This window comes from Amborella trichopoda, chromosome 11 (genome assembly GCF_054954075.1).
Source record: "Amborella trichopoda isolate Santa Cruz 75 chromosome 11, AtrichopodaSantaCruz75HAP2 v2.0, whole genome shotgun sequence".
NCBI lineage: Eukaryota > Viridiplantae > Streptophyta > Magnoliopsida > Amborellales > Amborellaceae > Amborella > Amborella trichopoda.
The window spans coordinates 42,343,690-42,367,396 of NC_142346.1; the positions used below are offsets into that span (position 1 = coordinate 42,343,690).

The following is a 23,707-nucleotide window of genomic DNA, read 5'->3' on the forward strand; positions in this document are numbered from 1 at the left end:
TATACAAATCACACCTTTTCTAAATAGGTTGAAGTACTGATACTGCATGTTTATAATTTGGTAAAAAAAATTAAACACCTTAAAATGTAGAATTAAGCTGCACCTAGGAAATCCATCGCAAAAGGCCATTTTGATATTGGAAAACCATATAATTGATCATCTTAAAGTTGAGATGTATAGATATGGGAAAAAAAAAAATTGTTTCAAATATTAAAAATAATACATCTTGCAACACATTATTTAGACTGCTATTTTCAAGATTTTCATGCGTTTTATAGAACTTCTTGATTTGAAGCACTTTGGAGTTTAAATTTTATAGTTTCAGGCAATGGTTTAAAAACCGGATCGGTGACCCGGATCGGGCTTTTCAAAAACCGATCCGGATCGGCGAATCGGCGATCCGGATCGGAATCGGGTGAATCGGTCAGAATAAAGCTTCAAAAAAATCCGAAAAAATTATTAAAATTCATTATAAATATTGGTTTTTAGGAATTCAATAAAAAATGAGGGTACTCCATTAAGAATTTTCATGTTTTTGAATGAATATACAAATATTGATATGTTCTTTCCCTGCATGAACCGCCATTCAGCATTTAATTTACAGTATTTCGTGCTCATCCCTACACTGTTGCTGTTGGGACTCGATATGTGAATAATATGGTTGGGATAGGGTGGTCTCAGAATCATCATCTCTCTCGTTTTCTCTTTGAATAATATGGATTAAAAAAAAAAAATAACAAATTTTCAAAAAAATCTATCATGGATTAAAAAAAAAATCACAAATTTTCAAAAAATTCTATCATGGATTACAAAAAAAAATTCGATCATGGATTAAACAAAAAAAATCACAAATTTTCAAAAAATTCAATCATGGATTACATAAAATTCGATCATGGATTACATAAAATTCGATCATGGATTACAAAAAAAAACAAACAAAAAAAACAAAAAATTCAATCGTGGATTACAAAAAAAGAAAAAAATAGTTCGATCATGGATTACAAAAAATTCAATCATGGATTACAAAAAACTCTATCATGGGTTACAAAAAAAGCAAAAAACAAAAAATTCAATCATGGATTAAAAAAAAACAAACAAACATTTCAATCATGGATTACAAAAAAAAAACAAACATTTCGATCATATATTACAAAACATTCGATCATGGATTACAAAAAATTCTATCATGGGTTACAAAAAAAAAAAAAAAAACAAAAAAATCGATCATGGATTACAAGAAAAGAAAACAAACATTTCGATCATGGATTACAAAAAATTCTATTATGGGTTACAAAAAACCAAAAAATTCGATCATGGATTACAAAAAAAATCTATCATGGATTACCAAAAAAAAAAAAAAAAAAAAAAAAAAAAAAAAAAAAAAAAAAAAAAAAAAAAATTCCGTACGGAATCGCCGATTCACTATTCGGACTCGCCGATTCCGTACAGTGAATCGGCGATTCACTGTACAGAATCGTCCGGTTCTCTCTAGAACCGGACGATTTCCGATTTTCGGGGCGATCCGGTTCCTTTTTCACTATTTTCGAGTCGAACCGGGCGAGTCCGGTTCGACTCGGCGTTTTTTAAAACGCTGGTTTCAGGCAAAAATAGATTCTCGGGTCATCCAAAAAATTTCGACTACATGATTGCGTCTTATGGCAAAGTTTGGAGGTGTACCTTATTTTGATAATTTAAAATTACAACCTTATGCAAACCACACCGTTGAAATTTAGAAATGTTTTATAAAGTTTTAACACACTATATCGTCATAATAATTTTCTCAATATGTACAAGTAGCAAATCAGGTGCATATTTGGGTGCGTTGACATATATCTAAGTGCCGAAACTTGTTAACATACAAAATAAACATGTTAACATACAAAATAAAGTAAACGGGGAATGTCCATGGCACCGAGCAATTCAAATTGAAATTCCAATAGTACAATTCAACTTAAAGAAACAACAGTGAAATTAGGACTAAATTGCTCACCCGTGCATATGTTTTTTCTTGTGGTTCCCACATCCCATATTAAAATAAAAACTTCAATTTTGATGGCTTTGAGGATATGACTTCTTTTCTTTCCCAATTGGTTTACTGTTTCATGGCATGACTTGGCCAATACGACAATCCAATGCCACCGATTCTGATACTGTGAGGTACATAATGAATTGTGTACATATCTATTATGACACTGACTCAAGAAATGGTACGGTACAGGTATGGCATTGGATCACTCTGAAAATGAACGGTTATGGATCGTGATCAGTTTTATAGGTTTTTTTTTTTTTTTGTTTTGTTTAATTCAATGGAGAAAACAAGATCTACCTATTTTTTCAATAGATTGGGGAGTTCATTTTGTAAGTGTTAATTGGAGGTGTCAGCTCTAAGAATGGATACCACGATGTGGTACCTGGGTATGAGGAGAATGCTATCACCGATTATACACATGGTACCTTTAGTAGGAAAGTACTGTACCAAGAACATGGTCATAGATCTTTTTAGCAAGTATACCACACACAAGAGCTTTTTTAGATCCACTCAAGAATCACTACGGGGCCGTTTGGATAGCTGGAAATATATATTTTGTGAAATATATTACTGGCATAATACATTACTGCGTAGTACATTACTTGTAAATGGATTTGTCATTGTTTGGGTAGTATTTAGATACAACCTGGAAAATACATTGTTACTGTTTGGCTATGTCCGGAAGAAATATGAGAAATGCATCACCAACATTTTTTTTTTTTTTTTTGGCATTATACCCAAAACTTGGTTGAGAGTACAATCCCTATTAGTATGTAGCTTAAACTTTATCCCTATTCGTATGTAGTTTAAACTTTATCCCTATTAGTATGTAGCTTAAACTTTATAATTTCATCAGGCATAACAATTAGCCATACTTTTTGTATGCTTTTGCATCTTAACTTGAAATCACATGTTTTCAAGATATTAACACTTTGGAATAACATACTTTTATTATGATAAGCCATCATATTTTTTATGTTTTTCTCATTGTGCTAAAGCCTTTCAATCTTCTCTCTCCAGAAAACTTCCATGGAAAATTCAAAAAAAAAAAAAAAAAAAGTTTGGAAAAATTTGGCTAGTAACCTAGAAGGTTTTATGACTAAATGCGATATATTGGAGGAGAATTATGTTGGGGGCATTGGAGGAGATTGAAGAGATAAATTAATTTTAAAAAGTTCTGAAAAAAAAAAAAAAAAAATTTCAAGTCCATTGATTTGACGATTATCTGTGAGTGAACTCAAGCATTTCGAATTTATCAACAAACAATAGCAAAAAAAAATAAAAAATAAAGGCAAAAAAATAAACATATTGATCTTAGCAGGGAAATCAAATCCGTTTTTTTTTTTTCAACAATAGCTAGGTTGTATAATCCAAAAAATAAATCTTGGATATCTAGAAATAAACAGCTACAATTGTGGTTGTATAACCCAAAAATAAATATTGGATATCTAGAAATAAACAATAGCTACAACGGTAGTTGCACAAGATATAATTAATGTCTCTGCAAAAGATAGGCTGGACGTTTTAGCAGCTAAATGCACAAGATAGGCAGTGGGTTTTAGTTGCTAGTTGAAGAAAATGGGATTGCTATGTTATTTTTGTGATTTTTGAGGTTTAAATATATGTGCCGATTCAGTTTGAAAAAGGAGATGGAATTGATTAGTTATTTTTGTGATTTTTGAAGTTTAAATATATGTACTGATTCAGTTTGCAAAAGAAGATGGGATTGCTGTGTTATTTTTGTGATTTTTGAGGTTTAAATATATATGTGATTCAGTTGGCAAATGGACCTATTGATCGCATAAGATTGGTTGGAGAAGTTGGGGCTACCGTTTTTTAGCTGTGAGTTAAACAATTTTTTTTTGGTTTATGAGGAAGTGAATCATTAGATTTTTGGTAGAAAATCCCGCCCGAAAAATTACTCCGATTACTCGTCAAATGGGAGAAAGTAACACTCGAAAAATTACTCCGATTACCTGTCAAACCGTCTTTTTCACCTTTCAAGCGGCTAATAAATTTCCTGATTTTTCGAAAATCTGAGGTAATCTTTTTCCATTTCTTTACCTATCCAAACAATGGAAATATCATATTTACGTGTTATCTATTTTCAGATTTTCAGGTTCCCAAACTGCCCAAACAATAGAAATATCACATTTACATGTAATCTATTTTTATGTAATAGATTTTCAGGTTTTCAAACGTCCTCTACATAATTATCTAGGAAAAAAATGATTTGTGAATTCTTTGGATTTGACAGTACAAAACTTAAAAGGATCTCAGTTCGGATACATATGGAGTCCTCCCGCTCTCTCTCAACAATCTCATTTTGCCACTGGTCTAATATTATAAACATAAACTTAGGATCGGTTTTTTACTATATCTCTGTCTTTTTTGTTGTTTCTAGGGTAATCAAATGCTCCGGATATTAGATCGAGAATATATTGGAAACATTAGATTGCCTTATACCTCATAGACATACTTTTCAAATTGTATAGTTCAATGTTGGAGACATTTAACTGAATTTTTAATATGGGATCGCGCTCACATGTTTATTAGGATCGTACTCCCGTCGACAATAAGAACGAGATCCTATTTAATGTTGAGTCTCACCCCCATTTAAACAATACCATGATCCTATTTGGCTAGGATTGAGCTCCATTCATCGTAGGATTGCGTTCCACACAATGGTGGTGCGCGCCCCCATCACAGAACTCCACTTGTATGAAGAACCCAATTCCATGACACATGGATTCGTGCACCAACTAATCATGGCAGCCCGTTCCCTTACAAATGCGATCTCAATTTGGCTAAATTTAGAAACTATTGTTCTATCTATCAGTGGCCATGCGGCTAGATCCATACACAACCAATCCTAGATGCCCATAAATTAATTAAATCACATTAATCTAGTATGAAATAAAATCTTCTAATTCTATGAATGATTAACGTTAGTATTGCTCAAATGCATACATGATATGAAAATGAGTTTTACATTGGCATTTGTATATATGGAAATATATTGTTTGAGATTTGGGTACCATTTGGATGCAACCTAAGCATATATGGTTATTGTTAGGCTTGAATTCGGGAAATGCATCACTGTTATTTTTTGGTAAAAATAACTATATGAAAATTTTGCTAAAAATATTAATTTTTATATTTAAATGTTCTTTTTTTTAAGAAGTTTCTTTTAGAAAGTTTCAAAAACATTATTGTCATAGAAATAAATGTAATTATATATATATATATATATATATATATATATATATATATATATATATATATATATATATATATATATATATATATATATCCAAATTTGGGAACTCATTTGAGAATTATAAAATATTATATAAAATCAAAATTATAAGAAAAGGTTTATATAAGGTTGCAACCATAAATGTAGAACTTAGGATACACCCCAAAAATCCATCGAAAAAGATTGTTTTAATGTTGAAAAAGTCTCTAATTGTTCATCTTGACATTAAGATGTATGAATGTATGAAAAAAATAAAAAAATTTGAGTGTTAGAAATTGTGCATTTTGCAACATATTATCTACACCGTCCATTTTAAGAATTTTCATATGTTTATAGATCTACATGATTTTAACCATTTTTGGAGTTTAAAAGTATTTAATTAGATATGAAAATAGATGTTCAGATAATCCTAAGATCAGGGTCACAGCCTTGTTAGGTTAGGATCTAGTTCCAAGAACGTCGAGATCGCGATCTTAAACTTCTGGGAGCGGGGATCTAATTTGTTCACGAACCACATCTACAATATTATAGAACGTGTTATGTGAGACAATGCGAGCAATATCTGTGAAGTAGAAGGAGTGAAATCCGTTGTGTATGGGATCGAGATCCGTGCTTTAGTTGGAGCGAGATCTGTTGTGAATGGGAGGGAGATCCCTGAAGTATCGGGAGCGAGCTCTGTTGTGAATAGGATCGAGGATCCTAAAAATTGGACAGAGATCCCAAAAAGATCGAACATGTTCCAAGCGAGATCCCGGCTCCGGAACGTCGAAGTGAGATTCCGGAGTGAGATCCCAGTACCTATGGTCGAGATTGCATCCTGAGGCTTCAAGAATACTCGTACATTGGGTGGACCCGAGGGAGTACGTAGTAGAAATGCTCCCTCATGAGAAAAGAATCTCTGACTTTTTGTAGTCTTGTGGGGATGTATGGGTATAAGAAGGGAAATGGGTGTTGAGAGTATGTTCAAGGAAATGAGTACGATGATGCATGTGGTGAAGTTGCCTTTCTCCTCTCTTCCTTCTCGTCCTAATTTCTCCCCTCCTCTCTATTTTCCTCAACCTTTCTCAATCATCTCTTCGCCTAATGGTGTTTTTGATTCGAGTGCTAAAATGAGGCTGCAATGCTCTAAGGCCACTGTTCAGGAGCGGCTTCAGCCTCCCTTGCAGGATGAACCTGTGAGTTTCCTCTTAACCTTTGTCGCTCTGCCTTGTGCATTCAAAGTCATTGTTACATCTTATTATACGAAGCAACAATTTTTTTGGGGGCAATATCATATGCAGTTTCTATATGGCCAAGGCCTTTATTTTTATTTTATTTTTCTGAACGTTAACGGTTAGTAGTAGGTTAGCAATTTTTGTATCTATTAGTAGTTTTCGAGAGGGGTTAGCATTGACAGGAGTGGAAACCGAGGCCGATAGCTCAGTCACAGGTGGATCTACCACCTTGACCTCAACCTCACTCCTTACATCGCTTAAGACTTAATAAAAAAAAACTAAAAAAGTAAAGCCTCACCTTGACACCTTGTAAAGCCACACATTTGAAACCTCGTTTGGAAAACACTTTAGACATGAGAAATTTTTATGATCACTCTAAAATCAATTTCCACTATGGATTATGAAATTTGTGACTCAAAAATGGGATCAGTGAATACTTGAATATGGATGATCTAGATAATGTTTTACATCCTACACTATTTTTAGGATTTAAAATCCTAAATTTTTTCACAACCATAATGATCAGGGTCGAGATGATCAATTTGAATGTTTTTTGAGGCCATAATTATAATTTTCGATAAGTTTTAAAGTGAGGCTTTACTTTTTCTCATAAGACACATGCTTTATTTCAACTTTTTCATTCCTTATCACCAATGTTATAAAGCCGAGTGAGCCGACTTGGAACTACTTGATCGGGCTGAGAACTAAAGTGTAAAGCAACCATCTTAAAGATGGATGCAAGTAGGTGTTTCATCTAAAAACAATAGAAACTAACGGTCAAAATGTTTTCTTATTAAAATTATTATATCTAGTTTTTAAAATTGACTTATTTTTTCATATTCATGATCTCCATGTTAAAGATTACAGGCCTTTAAAAATTAAATAAAAAATCCATCTTAAAAATAGATTTATTTAATCGACCCGCATTTCTACATATGCGGGCTTGGCCGTATAGAAACCGGGTAAACTAAACATATTATATATTGAACTCCTGACCATTCCATCACCAATGTGTCTAATTTGGTGGCTAACGTCCCACTTTATATCTCTCAAAACATTGCTTTTAGAACTGCTCAAAAATATTTTGACTTTTGAAAGACAAAAAGAAAAAAAAAAAATGACTCATTCTTTCAAACTCGCCACCCAAAAAGTGGATAAATTAATAAATATGAGGTCGGGCCTGACCTACTCCATTTATAAATGGGTGCAGTTTGTATAGAGCGTAGCCTCTAAACCACAAAATTAGAACCTACCTTCAAATAGTGTCGAGAAATATGGTTTCAATACTGGAAATCTTTGTGATAGCGTTAAAATCGATTTTTACTTTTATTTATAAATTTTAAAGCTTCAAAAATAATGTAGATCGATGTATCTATGAAAATTTAAAAATATTGAAAATTGACGGTCAAAAATGTGTTACAAAATACATTATTTCCAAAACTTGAAATCCATTTTTTTTCTTATATCCATGCATCTTGATGTTGAGATGATCAATGTTAGGATATTTGGATATCAAAACAATCTCTTCTAGCAAAAATTTTGAGGTAAGCTCTAATTTGATTATTTAGAGCCTCGGCTCTATATAAACTTTTCCTTTTATAAATTCAAGTGCTCGAGTTTTTTTTTTGAACTGTTGGGTATTAAAGAAACGGAAAAGTTTATAGAGTGCCGAGGCTCTAAACAATCAAATTCAAGCCTACCTCAAAAATTTTACTACAACATATTGTTTTGATGCCCAAATATCTTCAATTTGATCATATCGACATCAAGATGCATGGACATAAGAAAAAAATGGATTTTAAGTTTTCAAAATAATGTATTTTGTAACGCATTTTTGGACCATCAATTTTCATGATTTTCAAGTTTTCATAGATCTCTCAGTCTATACTATTTTTGAAGCTTTAAATTTTATAAATAAAGATAAATATATTTTAAGGCTATCAAAAAATTTTCAGTATTGAAATCACATTTCTCGATACTATTTGAAGGTAGGCTCTAATTTGATTGTTTAGAGCCTAGGCTCTATACAAACTGCACCCTTAAAGAAAAGGGTGTGCTTTGTAATAAGGCTCAAGTCTTAAAAAATAAAAGTAACACGCACTTTAAATTTCAGTACTGAAAACCTTTGTGATGGCTTGAAAATTTATTTTCATTTCTATTTATAAGATTTAAATCTTTTAAAAAAGTATAGATTGCATATATCTATAAACACTTGAAAATCTTGAAAATTGATGGTTTAGAAAATGTATTACAAGATGCACTATTTTCAAAACTTAGAAATTCTTTTTTTTATCGTGTCCATACATCTTCATGTCGAGATGATCAATTTGAGGATGTTTGAGCATCAAAACAACCTCTGCTAGTGAATGTTTGAGGTACGCCTTAATTTAATAGTTTAGGGCATCATCCTTATATAAACCTTTTCCTAAGGGCAAGTTTGGTTCCTGGGTAGATATTTTCTAGAAAATACTTTCACGTGAAAATTGTGTTTCATATGTTTGTTTGGTGTGTAATTTATATGCAAATAAATCTCATGGTAAATTTTTTTACCATGGTCTAATTCATGGTAAAACAAAACCTTACCTCTTCAGGTGGGGAAACATTCTTAGTGCTATTATTTTCTAACACAAACCCACTATTCACTATATGATATTTACAAGATAATATATATTATATATATTTATATTAATAAATAATATATATATATATATATTATATTTAATATATTATATTATATAATATTAAATAATATATATTACTATAATATAATATAATATCATATATTATATATAAGGGATTGTATACAATGAGATCATTTACCTTTGATACAAGGTGGTCACAATTACTTACAACATGTGAAATTTGATAGCTTAGATGTGTCACAAAGTTCGAAATTTTTTTTTTTGAAGTTTGAGCTTGGTCAATGGAATAATTGTAGCCACTATATTTCATATCCAATGGTCAAAATTAATATGATCACCTAGTACCAAAGGTAAATGGTCTCATTCTATACTTTTCCTATATATAAAATAATGTAATATACTATACAATAATATAATTTATATACATTATATATACATCACATTATTATATATTATATTATATTATATGTAATATTACATTATATATTATAATATATATATAGTATAATACAAATATAAATTAATAAATTAAATATGATTTACATTATATTATACATTTATTTATATTATTAATATATATGTATATCATATTTAATATATGATATTGTATACTATGAGAACAAATATAAATTAATAAAATAAATATGATTTTATATTATATTATATATTTATTTATATTATTAATATATATGTATATTATATTTAATATATGATATTGTATACTATGAGACCATTCATTTATTTTTAGATAAGGCGGTCACAATCACGTCATTGGGTGTGAAATCTCTTGGACACAGTTTCTATGCGGCCAGCCCGCAAATTGTAGAAATGCGGGCTTGGTAGTAAATATATTTTTTTAATATAATTTGATCCTAATTTTTAGAAAATATATAATCTTTAACATGGAGATCATGAATATATATATATATATATATATATATATATATATATATATATATATATATATATATATATATATATATATATTGAAATCTAAAAATAATAATTATAGTAAGAAAACATTTGGATTGTTAGTTACACTTGTTTTCAGATGGACCATCTATTTGCATCCATCTTTAAGATGGATGGTTTATACCTCTGATCGCAAAAATTCGGTCTAGCTCACATGAAATAATTTTCAAATCTAATAGATAAAAGTATATTACAACATTCGAAAAATTTTATTTTGGATTTTGAACCCAAATAATGACATATCCCAAACCATTCGATTTCAAATCTAACGGTCAATGATTGATTGTGATTTATTTGTATCAAAAGAAAATGGACTCATTGTATATATTTTCTTAATATACTTTTCATATATATATATATATATATATATTATATTCATGTAGTAGATATATGTTATATTAACACATATAATATATATTAATATACATATTAACGTAATATAATATTATTATATTTTATTTATATAATAGATATTTACAATACACTATAAGTCATATAATATTTTATTTAAATATAAAAATAATATTTAATAATATTTAAATATTATTTAAATAATATAACTATATATATTTTATAATATTTCAATATTGCATGTATAGATTTAATATATTTTCAAAATATATTTAAATACCAAACAAGTAACCAAACATATATAATTCATTGCACAGTGCGTTTTAAAGGAGTTAACAAACACGGTGAAAAATTTTTTTGCAAAAGTTTTTCCCGCAAAGTGTTTACAAGTGTAAATGTTTTTTCTAGAGAAATATTTACGCACCAACCAAATGTGCTCTAAAGAGAAAGAAAAGTATATAGTACAATAACTTTTTTTTCGTAGAACTATGTTATAATTAATTTTCGTAATTGGATGTGAAATTGGGGGTGGGGGTTTGTCCCATTATTTGGGCTCATCTCGAAAGAATTTTTTTTGACATTTGTGAAGCACTCAATCAGTCAAATTTGACATCCGACTATGAGTAATTGTGATATCCTTATACAAAAGGTAAATAATTATTTGGTTTTGTTAGGGTACTCTTATATACAGAGTATTTCTTTAATGTATTCAATATTTTTGGACACTCATTATCCTTGCTTTATAAAACAAATTTTTTTAGACAATGACATTTTTCGTCATTAGGAGGGGTCAAATAAATATTTCTGTAAGAAACTAGTGCCATTCTATTAGTAGTTAAAAAATAATTAATGTTATTTATCTTAAAAATAAAGTAATTAATATTCAATATGAGTGAAATCATATCTCATGCGGATAATTTCATTCTCCGCTATAATTAATAAATATTCTTTTTTCTATTAAGAATTACTTTATTGCATGGTAATGGTATTACATGTCAAAAAAATATTTAGTATGTTAAGAAAATACTCCATGTGAAGGAGTACTCTAACAAAAGCCATAGTTTTTATGGCATATGATGCAAATGGTAGCTAGAGACCATTAAACATGTTGTATGTGTGAAGCCAAATGACATATGTGGGTTTGGGGTTCATTTGTTGACATTTTATTTTTTTGACTTTTTTACCTTATTTTTAGGCCATTAGCTTCGGTTTGATCTAAAGGCCGGGATGCATTGAGAGTCTCATGTTAAAAAGATTTTTTTTTTTTTTTTTTGAGAAAAACAAAAGACAATGAGAGCTCATATTGGGCTTTTGTTGTGCCATGTTTTTTACCCTACTTTCTACTGAGAGAAAGTGAGAGAAGAAGGTATAGTTTTAGAGAGACAAAGCTATTGTAAATTGGAGTTTTGAATCTCATATTTTCTTGTAATCTTTATTGAATCAGTACGTAATGCTTCGCATGATTCTTCTATAGATGTAGGTCACGATTTGTGACTGAACTGCGTTAAATCCTTGTGTTATGTGATGCAGATATTGTTGTATTTACATTCCATGTTGTTTTGATGTCATATTATTTTTATTATTAATTTATATAATTTTGGATACACAATAGCTATTAATGGGTCCTGCTGTATTTTCACCACCATCAAACACAACATGGTATTGATGAAGGAATTTAATCTACCTGCAATAACGAAGAATAGAAAATCTCCTTTGCATGAAGAATAGCAATCGTGCTATTTTCCATAAAAGGCCAAAATATTTGATTATTTTGATTTAGTAGTTTCTTTACCATATTTGTTTTCCTAAAGTACGTTTATATCTAGTGTGTCAAATTTTTACGTGATTTATCATAATTTTAAGCTTCATATGCTGCGGGCACAAAGAGCTGGGGATGCCAACTACTTTATTTTTGAAAATTCCGTTTTATCCGTGTAAATGATGGGAAAAAGGTCGTGTGCTTAAAACCCATTGGTTCGGATTAGGACTTGGCGGGACCAAACTGGTTTCGGGAAGTTATCAGTACCGGCATGGTCCCACAAAAACTCCTATTTTGAACTTTTCATTTTTTGAGGTTTATTAATGGTTTTTTAGGTCCCCACTCCTACCCCACCTCCCAATTTTTTTTTTTTTTAATTATTTTCTGGATCGCTGATTCAAAGTGATCTATATTAGCAATATGGAGATTTGACATAGACCTTTTGGGTTTTGAAAATCCATATTTAACCATAATTATGAAATTTAAAATTAAAAAATAATGCAAATTGAGCATATCTATAAATATTTCAAAATCATGAAAAACTATTTAGATATCTTGTTAGAAGTTGAACTACTTTTAGGATTTCAAATTCTTTTTTTGTTTCTTTATATCATACACTGCGTGGTCGAAATGATGAATAGGGAAGTTTCCAACTTTAATAAGTCTCTTTTCTAATGGATTTTTGAGATGCACCTTGCTTCTATAGTATACTTTAACATTTTCCTTTCTTGATAAATTGAAAGGGTAGTAAAGCTACTTTTACAAGCTCACTTGCCAAGGGCATAATTGGTGTGGGATCACCCAATCTTTCTTGAATTTGTTTATTTGCACTTGTTTTCTTCGTTTAGTTACTAAGCTTTGTAGAATCAAATCATGTTGTGAACTCCTAACGAAAGTTGAAAACAAATAAAAAGAAATGTGCTGCTAAGTGGTTTGTCCTAAATTTTTAATGGTATTGCATGATCTAGAGGTATGATGTCAGAAAGATCATACTTTCTTTTTTTTTAAGATTTTTTTTTTATATGGTCTGTCTCCAATATCAGACCAGTATACTTAAAAAAAAAATACAAGTATAAGGTGATCCTATGTTTCCAATATCGCACCACCTCAGAAATGATTCGATTTGATATTTGAGGCATTGAACTCCCCAGAAACCACAAAAATAAAAAAGAAAAAAATTAATACAGTTTAATATTTGCAACATCGCTAAAGTGGAATAAAAGCCTACTAAAAAAGGGACAAAGGTACTTTCAACAAAAACATTTCATGAAGTTCACAGAAATTGCAGAGGCAAAGGCAAAAACCATGTTTTTTTTTATCAACAAAAACATTTCACAAATTTCATCTAGTGATGATTCAAAGGTAACAAAGGTACTTGAATTTTCAGAAAAATAGGATGGAAGTCCTTACTCAAGAAATTGCAGAGAGCTTGGGTTCAAGTGGCTATAATGGGGAAGCAGCCCGAGAACTATACGCACAGATGCGTGCTATCAACATCATCGAAAGCCTTGGGATTCATTGGCACTTCACAGATGAGATTAAAGATATCTTGCAGCTTGTTTATAGGTAAGAATGCATGAGAAAAGGATAAATATCACAGAAACTAGCTGCAGTTTGTATTTTTGCAGAATTTAGTATTGGTGAGTCATGAATCATTTGTTACAAGAAGGATATAAAAAAGAGTGCATGGTACTCCCAAATAAATGAGCTTCTCGCTTTCTATAATATGATCATTCTACAATAAAATGCAGGAAATGGGATAAGGATGCTGGACTGGGAAGTGTAAAATCTACAGCTTTGGGCTTTCGCTTGCTCAGACTAAATGGATACCAGGTTTTTGCTGGTAAGAGAGAGAGCACCTTTGTTTCACATGAAGAATTCATTCATATGGTTAGATGTGGGTATCTTTTTCATACCAATCGGTCCTATTGCATCCTTTCGCTTTAATTGGTATGAAAATACACCTTACCATACGAGGAAATTTTTTCGCGTAAAAATATTTCGAGGAAAGTACTTTGACGTGCACCAGATGTACCCTAATTGTGTGTATTATCGTTAAAAATATATGGTGTTTCCTGGATGCAGATGTTTTAGAAATCTTTCGCGGGGAAGATCACGATGGAGAGTTATCTTCTCTCTCTAATGAATCATATGAAGGCCTTCAGGCGACCTTGGATCTCTACCTATCTTCTCAACTTGCATTTCCAATCGAAACCCAAATAATGGGTGAGGTTGCAAGATTCACAGAGAAACGACTACGAGAAGCACTTCTACAGAATAACCCTCTTCTTCAAACCAACCATTTAATAGATGAGGTACTTATAAAAATTGGTTCTTTACTTTTAGAGGGGGGAGGGGAAGGGGGGGGGACAAAATTGGCCCAAGTCGGATCGGGTTGCACTTGGGTCAAGAGTCATAGCTTTGCCTAGCTTGTCTGGCCCAATTGGAATTGGTCTAGTGCCTAGCCCGGTGAATGAACAAGGCACCAGGCCCAGGCCAGGACCATTTGAGCCAAGGCCAGCTTGTTGTTAATTCTATATACTCGCGGGATTAAATAGTAGATAAAGCTTATTTGTATCACTAAACTTGTTTTGTTTTCTTTATGAACTTTTGCATTTAGGATACCTAGAGGTCTGAGTCTCTTGTTTGGAGTTTTGATTTTCTCTTCGTGGGGGAAGCGATTCAATATGGTATTGATTTGATGATTTTGTTTTTTCTTAGATTGAGTTTGCATTGTCCAACTCAAGGAAAAGCCTTTGGCCGAGGCTGAGGCCCGAGTCTAGATGCCTTGCTCATCAGCTTTGGCCTGGAAACAAAACCAATGAAAAATATTTGGAGTTGGCCATTCTTGAAATGAACTCCCTACAGAAACTCTATCTAGAGGAGATTGAAGAACTAAACAGGTATTTGATTTACACAATCCCTCGTATGCATGCATGATCAAAATGCCTGTAGGAAACAGGGAGAAATAACAAAAATAATGGTGGAAATAGTTGAAAATTATTTGAAAAATAACTTAGTTTAATTTATTTTTCTGAAGAAATTTTCTTTATAGTCTCCCACCTAAAATAGGATGCCTACCACAATGCTGAAACTCAAGGTTACCCAAAAGGAAAAAAGAGAAGAGAAAACCAAGAAAAAAGTTTATGGTCATATTCCTCCCTTTTCCTCTCTCTTATTTATTAATTAGGCACTTGCAAATCGAGAACTAATATTTGTACTTCTGAAAATCCGAACATTGCATACTAATGTTCTATTAAAATATATTATGGTCATTCGTTGCAAGTTGTAGAAGCAACAGACTTGTAGAGGCCTCAAAATCAGCTTTTGCATATTTTTGGCTCTAGTCCATTTGAGAGCTCTGAGAGCTTACTAAAAAACTATTGATAAACAATTACTTAATATCAAAGATAAATTAAGAGAATATCAAAGATGAATTAGGAGACAGCCCATTTTTTAAATTGTGATAAATCAGGAAGGGTATGATGCCTGCATAGTATGCAAAATTTGATAACTCCACTTCATTATCTTTTACACTTTTTTGTGGGGCAATGGCCTATCCGATGTTTTACACAACCATCCTTGTTCATTGGGCATTGATACCATTTGTACCAAGTACGCATGATTTTGTAGGTTAACTTGTTATTGTTGGGATCGATCAGTGAAAAATCATCAAGGGTTTATAACATTAACAACTATTGTACATTCATATCAATATAAACATGCAATGGAAACTACACAATATCAAAGCAAGAACATAGAATGAAAATTCCAGCAACATTCAATCCACATAGCACAAAGATTTAACCTGGTTCAGTTACAAATCGTGACCTATATCTACAGGAGAATGGTGCGAGACTTCACTTACTGATTTGAGAAGATTACAAAGTGAAATCGAGCTCAAAATATCAATTTCCAGCAACCATTTCTCACTCTAAACAGAGCCCAAAATCAAACACCAAAAACACCCAAAAATGGATTCTCTTTATCACTTTATCACATTAAAACATGACACACAGCAAACCCACAATGGATTTCAAGTCTTTTGCTCACTTATTCTCTCTAACATACCAAACTTTCAAGAGAAAACTCAATTGCAGCCCAATCTCTCTATCTTTTTCTCTCACTCTTTCTCGCCCTAAACAAAAGGGTTTTAATCCCTTTAAAAGAGTAAAGTTTCTACAATACCACAACTATTGGATTAGATGCAATCCAATCCAATGGCCCAAAATAAAATAGAGAAAAGTTAAATAAAACTCTCACATGTGTGATTTGTTTTCACAAATATAATAGGTATTACTTGTAAGATGATTCTGACTAATGGAGAAAGATCCCTTTCTAAATAAAAGTTTGTATTGGTTATATTTTCGATCTTGAAACTTTATTGTTGTTGATAAAATGATTTATGTATTTAAATAATTTCTTTGGAACCTCAAAAAAATATGCTTCTAAGACAAAGTTTTACTTGAATTGTTTCAAATTCATAGCTATTTTCCTAGTGAATTAACACTTTTATGAACAAAAAAATCAGAAGCAATTTAGATGTGTTGAGGTAAATTTGTATACTCATAGCTTGATCACAAGAATTTCTGATCTATTTAGGTTGATTTCATAATTATTCTGTTGCTTAGAAATATAAATGGAAGATAATGTGTATACTGAAACTGGAATATCATAGAAATGTTAAGGGATTTATATTATTGTTTCCAAAATAGAATGGAAAACATACCAGTGATGAAAACTTCTACATTTCTCATCGAAGGTGGTGGGCAGATTCTGGTTTAGATAAGTTTGAGTTTGCTCGTTATCCGGTTCTAAAGTGTCACTTTATAATTGCGGCCGGTCTCTTTGAACCTGAATTTCATGAAGCGCGAATGGCATTTGTCAAGATAGCATGCATGAGTGCAATACATGATGATATCTTTGATCTTCCAACTTCTCGACTCGAGGATCTGAGCCTTTATTTCCAAGCTGTTGAGAGGTATTCTAATCTATTTGATAAAAATTTTATTTTGCTGGTTAGGTTTTACAACTTGTAACTTTATGAAAAATTTCAGTAATTCAAAAACCAAATAGAAAAATAACAAGTAGGAACATTCGATCCTAACTGGTAATTGGGAGTTCCCAAGCCCCCTCCAATTTGATGTTTATATATGCAGATAAATAAAAAGTAATTGCAATGGAAATTGAGAAAGGACTTTCAAGTGTTTCCCTTCTTATGAATTGATATTATAATTTAGGCATATAGGATTTACAATGTAGATGATCTACAATTCCTTTTTACATCTTTTTGGACAAAATATTTAAATTTCTTTCTTATTAGGTTCATTGGATTTAATAAATTTACTTTTATGACTCTTTGTACAAAGATTTTCAAGTTCTCATGAATTGACATTATAATTTAGGCATATAGGATTTACATTGTAGATGATCTACAATTCCTTTTTATATCTTTTTTTGACAGTATATTTAAATTGCTTTTTTATTAGGTTCATTGGATTTAATAAATTTACTTTTACGACTCTGCACTAAGATTTATCTATTAGTATCAACTTTTGAGGAACCATTTTTGTTATTGATGGCAGATGGGACTTATCTGGTATAGACGGTCTTCCCGAACACATGTCGCTCACCTTCAAGTCCTTTTATGCCACTGTCAATTCAATTTCAGAACAAGCCAGCAAGTCCCAAGGCTGCAACCTCTTCCTTTTATTTAGAGAAATAGTAAGTTTCTACTCCACTACTTTTACAACACAAAATTGTTTTTTTTTTTTTTGTGTGCCAATCAGTGGGAAACTATAGATAATTCTTATAGAAAAAAGTTTGAAAGTAAGTAATTTGCATTGGTATTCAATCTAAATTATGATCATATATGATGAGTTCTCAACTGATTACAAAGATTGATTCAATTCACTCTACTTGAATGTAACAGTTTTGAGGAATTCACTTCCTTTCAATCTGATAAGGTATAGATTAGGTGGGTTACATGGCAAGCAAAACGATGGATTACGTGGCTTTTGTTGCCTGAAATATTACTAAATAATCTTTAATTTAACTTGTGATCATCCAATGGAGTTTGGATCATGAAAATTGGAGTAGAATTGGTTTAGAGGAATTTTGAGCTCCGATCCATTTTTTTAATAGATTAAATGGTAAAAACCATTGCTCAAATATACTTTTTTTTGGCCTGGGTTCCAAAGGTACAATTTGATCCTTTTCCGATGGATATTTGAGGTACCCTCACTTCTACACTATAAGGTTGACACTTCAACCTTCTTACAAAGTCTTAAAGGTTCTACCTGCTGTAACCATCAGTTTCCATCTCATGTTTTGCAGTTCACAGAAGTGCTATGGGCACATTTGAAGGAGGCAGAATGGAGAGTATCAGGTGACATTCCAACATTCGATGAGTACATGAAGGTCGGACCTATCACAGCGTGGTCTACAACATGCATCACGAGCACGATATTCCTAATGGGGGAGTATGTATCAGACGAAGCACTGAAATCCATTGGCCCAAGCTCAAATCTGCTCAATCTGGTAAGCGTCGTTTGTCGACTCTCCAACGACATTGTCACGTTTGAGAGAGAGGCAAGTCATGGTGAGATGGCATCTGCCATTGGATGTTATATGAGAGACCACCCAAATTGCACCCAAGAACAGGCAGTGGCCCAATTGAAAGACATGATTGAATCAAGCAACCATGAAATTGAGAGGGAGTGGTTTAAGTGCCAAGAGGTTGCTCCTGATTGTTGCAGTCGTGCAGCTGTCCATGTCGCGAGATTTATGAGCCTCCTTTATGGGAGAGAAGATGGATTTTCAAATGCTCCGGACAGTGATTTTGAGACATTGGTAAAGGATTTTTACTACAAATCTCTTCCATAATCTGAAAATTTGTTGTGTTGGATGTTGTAAGTAGCCTGTGAGGTTGGGTTTGGATCATGCTCCTCAGGCTATTAGGGTGAGGTTTGTATAAGGTTGCCTCCTTACCTCTAAAATTTGTTTGGAGATGTCAATCCAATGTCGGAAACCCTATGATGACGTGAAAATCTATTTTCATCTCTAATAATAAAAATTTAAAATTTTAAAAATGGTATAAATTGAGAAAATCAATAAATATTTGAAAATTTTGAAAATAGACGGTTCAGATGACTTGTTACAAGATGCACAATTTTTTGGACTTTGACCTCTGTTTTTTCTTCATGTCCATAAATCTCGAGGTCAAGATGATCAATTGGAGAGCTCTTCAATGCCAGAACACTCTCTTTTGAAGGATTTTTAAGGTGTGCCTTACTTCAATAGTATAAGGTTGTAACCTTACATAAAACTTCAATTCTGTAAGGCCTAGGATCTGCGACAACAAAATAAACCCTCACCTCAAATCCCAATCCGGATTGCACTATCGAAAATCTCTGTGATGGCTCTAAAATCAATTTCTAGCACCGACAATGAATCGAAACTAAAAAAATGGTACAGATATTGTCGATCTATAAGCACTTAATTTTAGGACAAAATAGACAATCTAGATAATTTATTATTATATGCAGTTTTTTAAGAACTTGAAATTTTATTTTGTATCCACAACCATGATGCTCAAACCAAGATGATTGATATAAAGGTTTTCTAATTCTTGAATTGCATTGAGTTATGAGGTGAGGCTTCGCTTGTTTCGATAGAGCTACAGCCCTATCAAACCATTTTCGAGTACTAAATAACCCCTGTTAGGCAGCATTTTTATGCACAAATAGGGTTCCGACGATTATGGCTACGAACGCGCTGAGACACAATGGAGGAAGACACTGGTACTAATTTCATTTAGTGGTCCAGGCCCTCAGATTGTGTATGTACTTGAAACAATTAAGCCCTGCTAAGCTGGGTATTTTGTCACAAATCCTGGTTGTCTACATGTGTTTAAGTCTTTATGAATGAACCCAAAGCAATTCACATTCTCTTACTGTAATCTAGGGGTGGCAATGGACCCGGACCGGGCATGGGTCTAAGAATTGGACCCAATGGGTCGGGTCCGGGTCTAAATATTAGATTCGAATACTATTCGGGTCATAGACCCGAACCCATCATGAATAGTGTTATTATATTAATAATATTTAATTTATAATATTATAATAATATTTGATTAATTTTTAAATAAATATAACTATATATATTTTTAGTTATAATATTTAAGGGTGTGATTTCTATAAAGTTGCAACCTTAAACAATCCAATTAAGGCACACCTTTAAATTTTATCATATGTAATTTTGAAGTAAAGATTCCTTAAGATTATCTTAATATCTATTTTCAAATATCTATTTTCATCTCTAATTATGAAATTTTAGACTTTAAAAATGGTTTAAATCAAGTAGATCTATAAACATATGAAAATCTCGAAAATAAACGGTCTAGATAATGTATTTCAAGGTGCACTATTTCTGAGACTCATAATCATTTTTTTTCATATTCATACACCTTGATGTCGAGATGATCAATTAGAGGAATTTTCAATTCGATGGATTTTTGAGATGCATATGTAATTCAACATTTAAGGTTGCAACCTTATATAAACTTTTTCTTTTAAATAAGACATGTATATATTTAACTTAATATTTAAATATGTTTTTATCTATATATTTTTTATTTTTGGGTCGGGTCCAATTGGATCCGGGTTCAAGTCCGGCCGGACCCAGACCCGACTCGTTGCCACCCCTAGATTGTGTCGTGTTTGGGTCAACCCCAACCCAGACCTGATCCAATTGGTTCCTAGCAAGACTAGGAAAAATAACAAAGTTTTTTTAAATATAAAGAATATTGCAAATATACATGCCTATTAAATAAAAATATTTGGGTACTGTCAGGTCGCTTTGACCTTAACCCGAACCTAATTCGACCCAATAAGTTCCAGGATGGACCCATACCTAACCCATGCCAGGCCCAGGTAATTTGGATCTAGACCCGACTCACACGGTCAAATAATTTAGGGTAGGGCCCGACCATTGTCATGTTGAACCCAGGTTGGCAGGTCCACCCTGACTAGATATCCACCCCTAAACATTATATTACATTAGGAAAATCAGGCGCAGAACTGTCTGATATCGAAATATTCAACGGTTTGGATAGAATCTTTCCGACCAAACTTTGCAGCTTATTCCTTCTCAAATAAGACAAAAGCTCAAGCATAATTTGAGATGGGAAGGAATCTATGCGAACCATATGCTTTAGAAAACGGCTAATTGTCTAACTTCAAAAAAAAAATGCTAAAGAATGGAATGAAGTTTTAATAAGGCTTAAGTTTTATAAAAACAAAATAAAGCCTCACCTGAAATCCTCATTTTTAAAAGCACTATAAACATAAAAAAGCTCCACGATGGCTCTAAAATCAATTTCTGGCACCCAAAATAAAATTTGAAACTAAAAAAATGCTGCAGATCTTGCCGATAAACATAAAAAAGCTCCACGATGGCTCTAAAATCAATTTCTGGCACCCAAAATAAAATTTGAAACTAAAAAAATGCTGCAGATCTTGCCGATCTATCAACGCTTATTTCTAGGGCAAAATGGATGGTACAAAAGATTTGTTGCAATATACATTATTTTTAGAATTTCAAATCCTAATTTTTTTCATACTATAATATTCAACTCGAGATGATCGATTTAAAGGTTTTTCGATACTTCAATTACAATTTCTCGTGAGTTATGATGTGAGCGTTTACTCATTTTGATAGAACTGCAACTTGACAAACCATTGTTCTTAAAGAATAAGCAACTGATGTATGAAGATGCTCAAAGAATACATCCCCCAACAAACTTAGCCAAAAACAAACGGAGAAATTGCTAAATTGTCGCATAAAGAATAAGCCACTTGATCTATACGAATAATAAAACCCCTAACTAACTTAGTTTTAAAAAAGAAGAGGATAAAAACAGTAAACAAATGAAGTGTTAGATCAAGAGCTTCAACCTTGGGAGAAAAGGTAAAACACTATCCTATATATGCTTGGACAAGTTAGGTAAAATAAAAAGGGAAAGCTTTCTATGTTTCCCCTACAGCATAAAATTTATATATTTCCCCTTATCCAACCGTTCATTTTGAATGGAGGGCTAAGATTGCCCCAATCACAATGTCACGTCTCTAAATTATTTTATTTTTAATTTTTTTTTATAAACTATTTTTACACCAAAATTTGGACGTCCAATTCTCTATTAAACTCGCACTAGCGAAAAATATAAAAAAAATATTTTCAATGAAATAAAATGGTCAAAATACCCCTAAAAGATTCAAGGGGTATTTTAATCATTATATTTTATCGAAGAAGAATTATTTTCAATATTTTTTATAGGTGCGCCCCAATGAGAAGATTACACTTACCAAATTTCATATTCATAAAATTTGTATAAAAAACATTAAAAATAAAATACTTTGAAACGTCGGATCTAAGATCAAACAACGACTGGCTCTCTTGATCAAAATTGGACAACTGGATGGTAGGGGAGGATAGTTCTTCTATACTGTAGGGAAAGTATAGAAACCTTTCTCAAATAAAAGACCCAAAAGGGACATGAAAATGTGGAAGTTATTTTTTAAATACCACTGATTATAATTTATAAGAGATATTAGCATACTCTTCCAAAAAAACTAAAAGGAGGTAAACCTTGGGTTAGGCTCATGGACTAGGCTGGTATTTCAAAATTTTCAGGGTTATAAGTTTACTGTCAGTTTCCCCAAATTGTGAAAGTCCAGCACTTTGCAACTATTGAGATATTTCTAAAAATGAAAAGGAAAATAATAAAAAATAAATAACAAAGGAAAAACAAACATAACAGACTTCTGCGGGTCAGCACATAACTATATAAGAGCCAATGGCAAAGGAGTCATGACATGAAACTCCACAATATAGAGACAATGGCTCTTCTCCTCAGTGACTTCCCTCCACCCTCTCTTACTTTCTCTCTCCTCTCTCCTCGTGCCTCCATGAGCTCTTCTTTCTCTCTCCTTCCTCTTCATGCCTCCAGGGGTTCTCCTCCTTCCTCTCCCCTCTCTCATACATGTCCACACACATATCCACTTTTCTCTCTCTTCTCTCCTCATGGCTTCTATGGTCCGTCTCAATCCTCTCTTCTCTCTCCCCATTTCCTCCCTATTACACCTCATGTTGCCCGTACAGGTCTCAAGAGGCATGTGTGCTCATGCCTGGGCATTCATGGAGTCACCATGCCCTCAAGTTTAGAAGAAACTGATGAGAAACATCCTCACCATGAGGGCGATGTAAGTGTCTCACTTTTAATTGGTTGATGAATTTAGAATTTAGAAAATTTCACTCAATATTATACATGCACAATTATATTGACGGGAAAGCGTTCTATGTAATCTCACCCACATGTATAATATATGTGACCCTTGATCTCAACCGTCTGATATAAGTAGATTGTTGCGATGACTTGAGTCATAATGTCATAAGCTGGCTATTACCCGTCAGATCTTGATT

General features: G+C 32.2%; 1 protein-coding gene across 1 annotated transcript in view; it reads left to right on the forward strand.

The window, feature by feature from the left end:
- The first annotated feature begins 6,109 nt into the window (after positions 1 to 6,109).
- Positions 6,110 to 23,707, forward strand: part of LOC18431866 (uncharacterized) — a 29,994-nt gene continuing 12,396 nt past the window's right edge. The window contains exons 1-9 of the mRNA XM_088850635.1: positions 6,110 to 6,463; positions 13,614 to 13,792; positions 13,978 to 14,069; positions 14,312 to 14,541; positions 14,948 to 15,129; positions 16,989 to 17,207; positions 17,812 to 17,950; positions 18,563 to 19,106; positions 23,120 to 23,487. Of these exons, the coding sequence (XP_088706761.1) occupies positions 6,215 to 6,463; positions 13,614 to 13,792; positions 13,978 to 14,069; positions 14,312 to 14,541; positions 14,948 to 15,129; positions 16,989 to 17,207; positions 17,812 to 17,950; positions 18,563 to 19,106; positions 23,120 to 23,487 (2,202 nt within the window). The 5' untranslated portion in view covers positions 6,110 to 6,214. The remainder of the gene's footprint in view (positions 6,464 to 13,613; positions 13,793 to 13,977; positions 14,070 to 14,311; positions 14,542 to 14,947; positions 15,130 to 16,988; positions 17,208 to 17,811; positions 17,951 to 18,562; positions 19,107 to 23,119; positions 23,488 to 23,707) is intronic.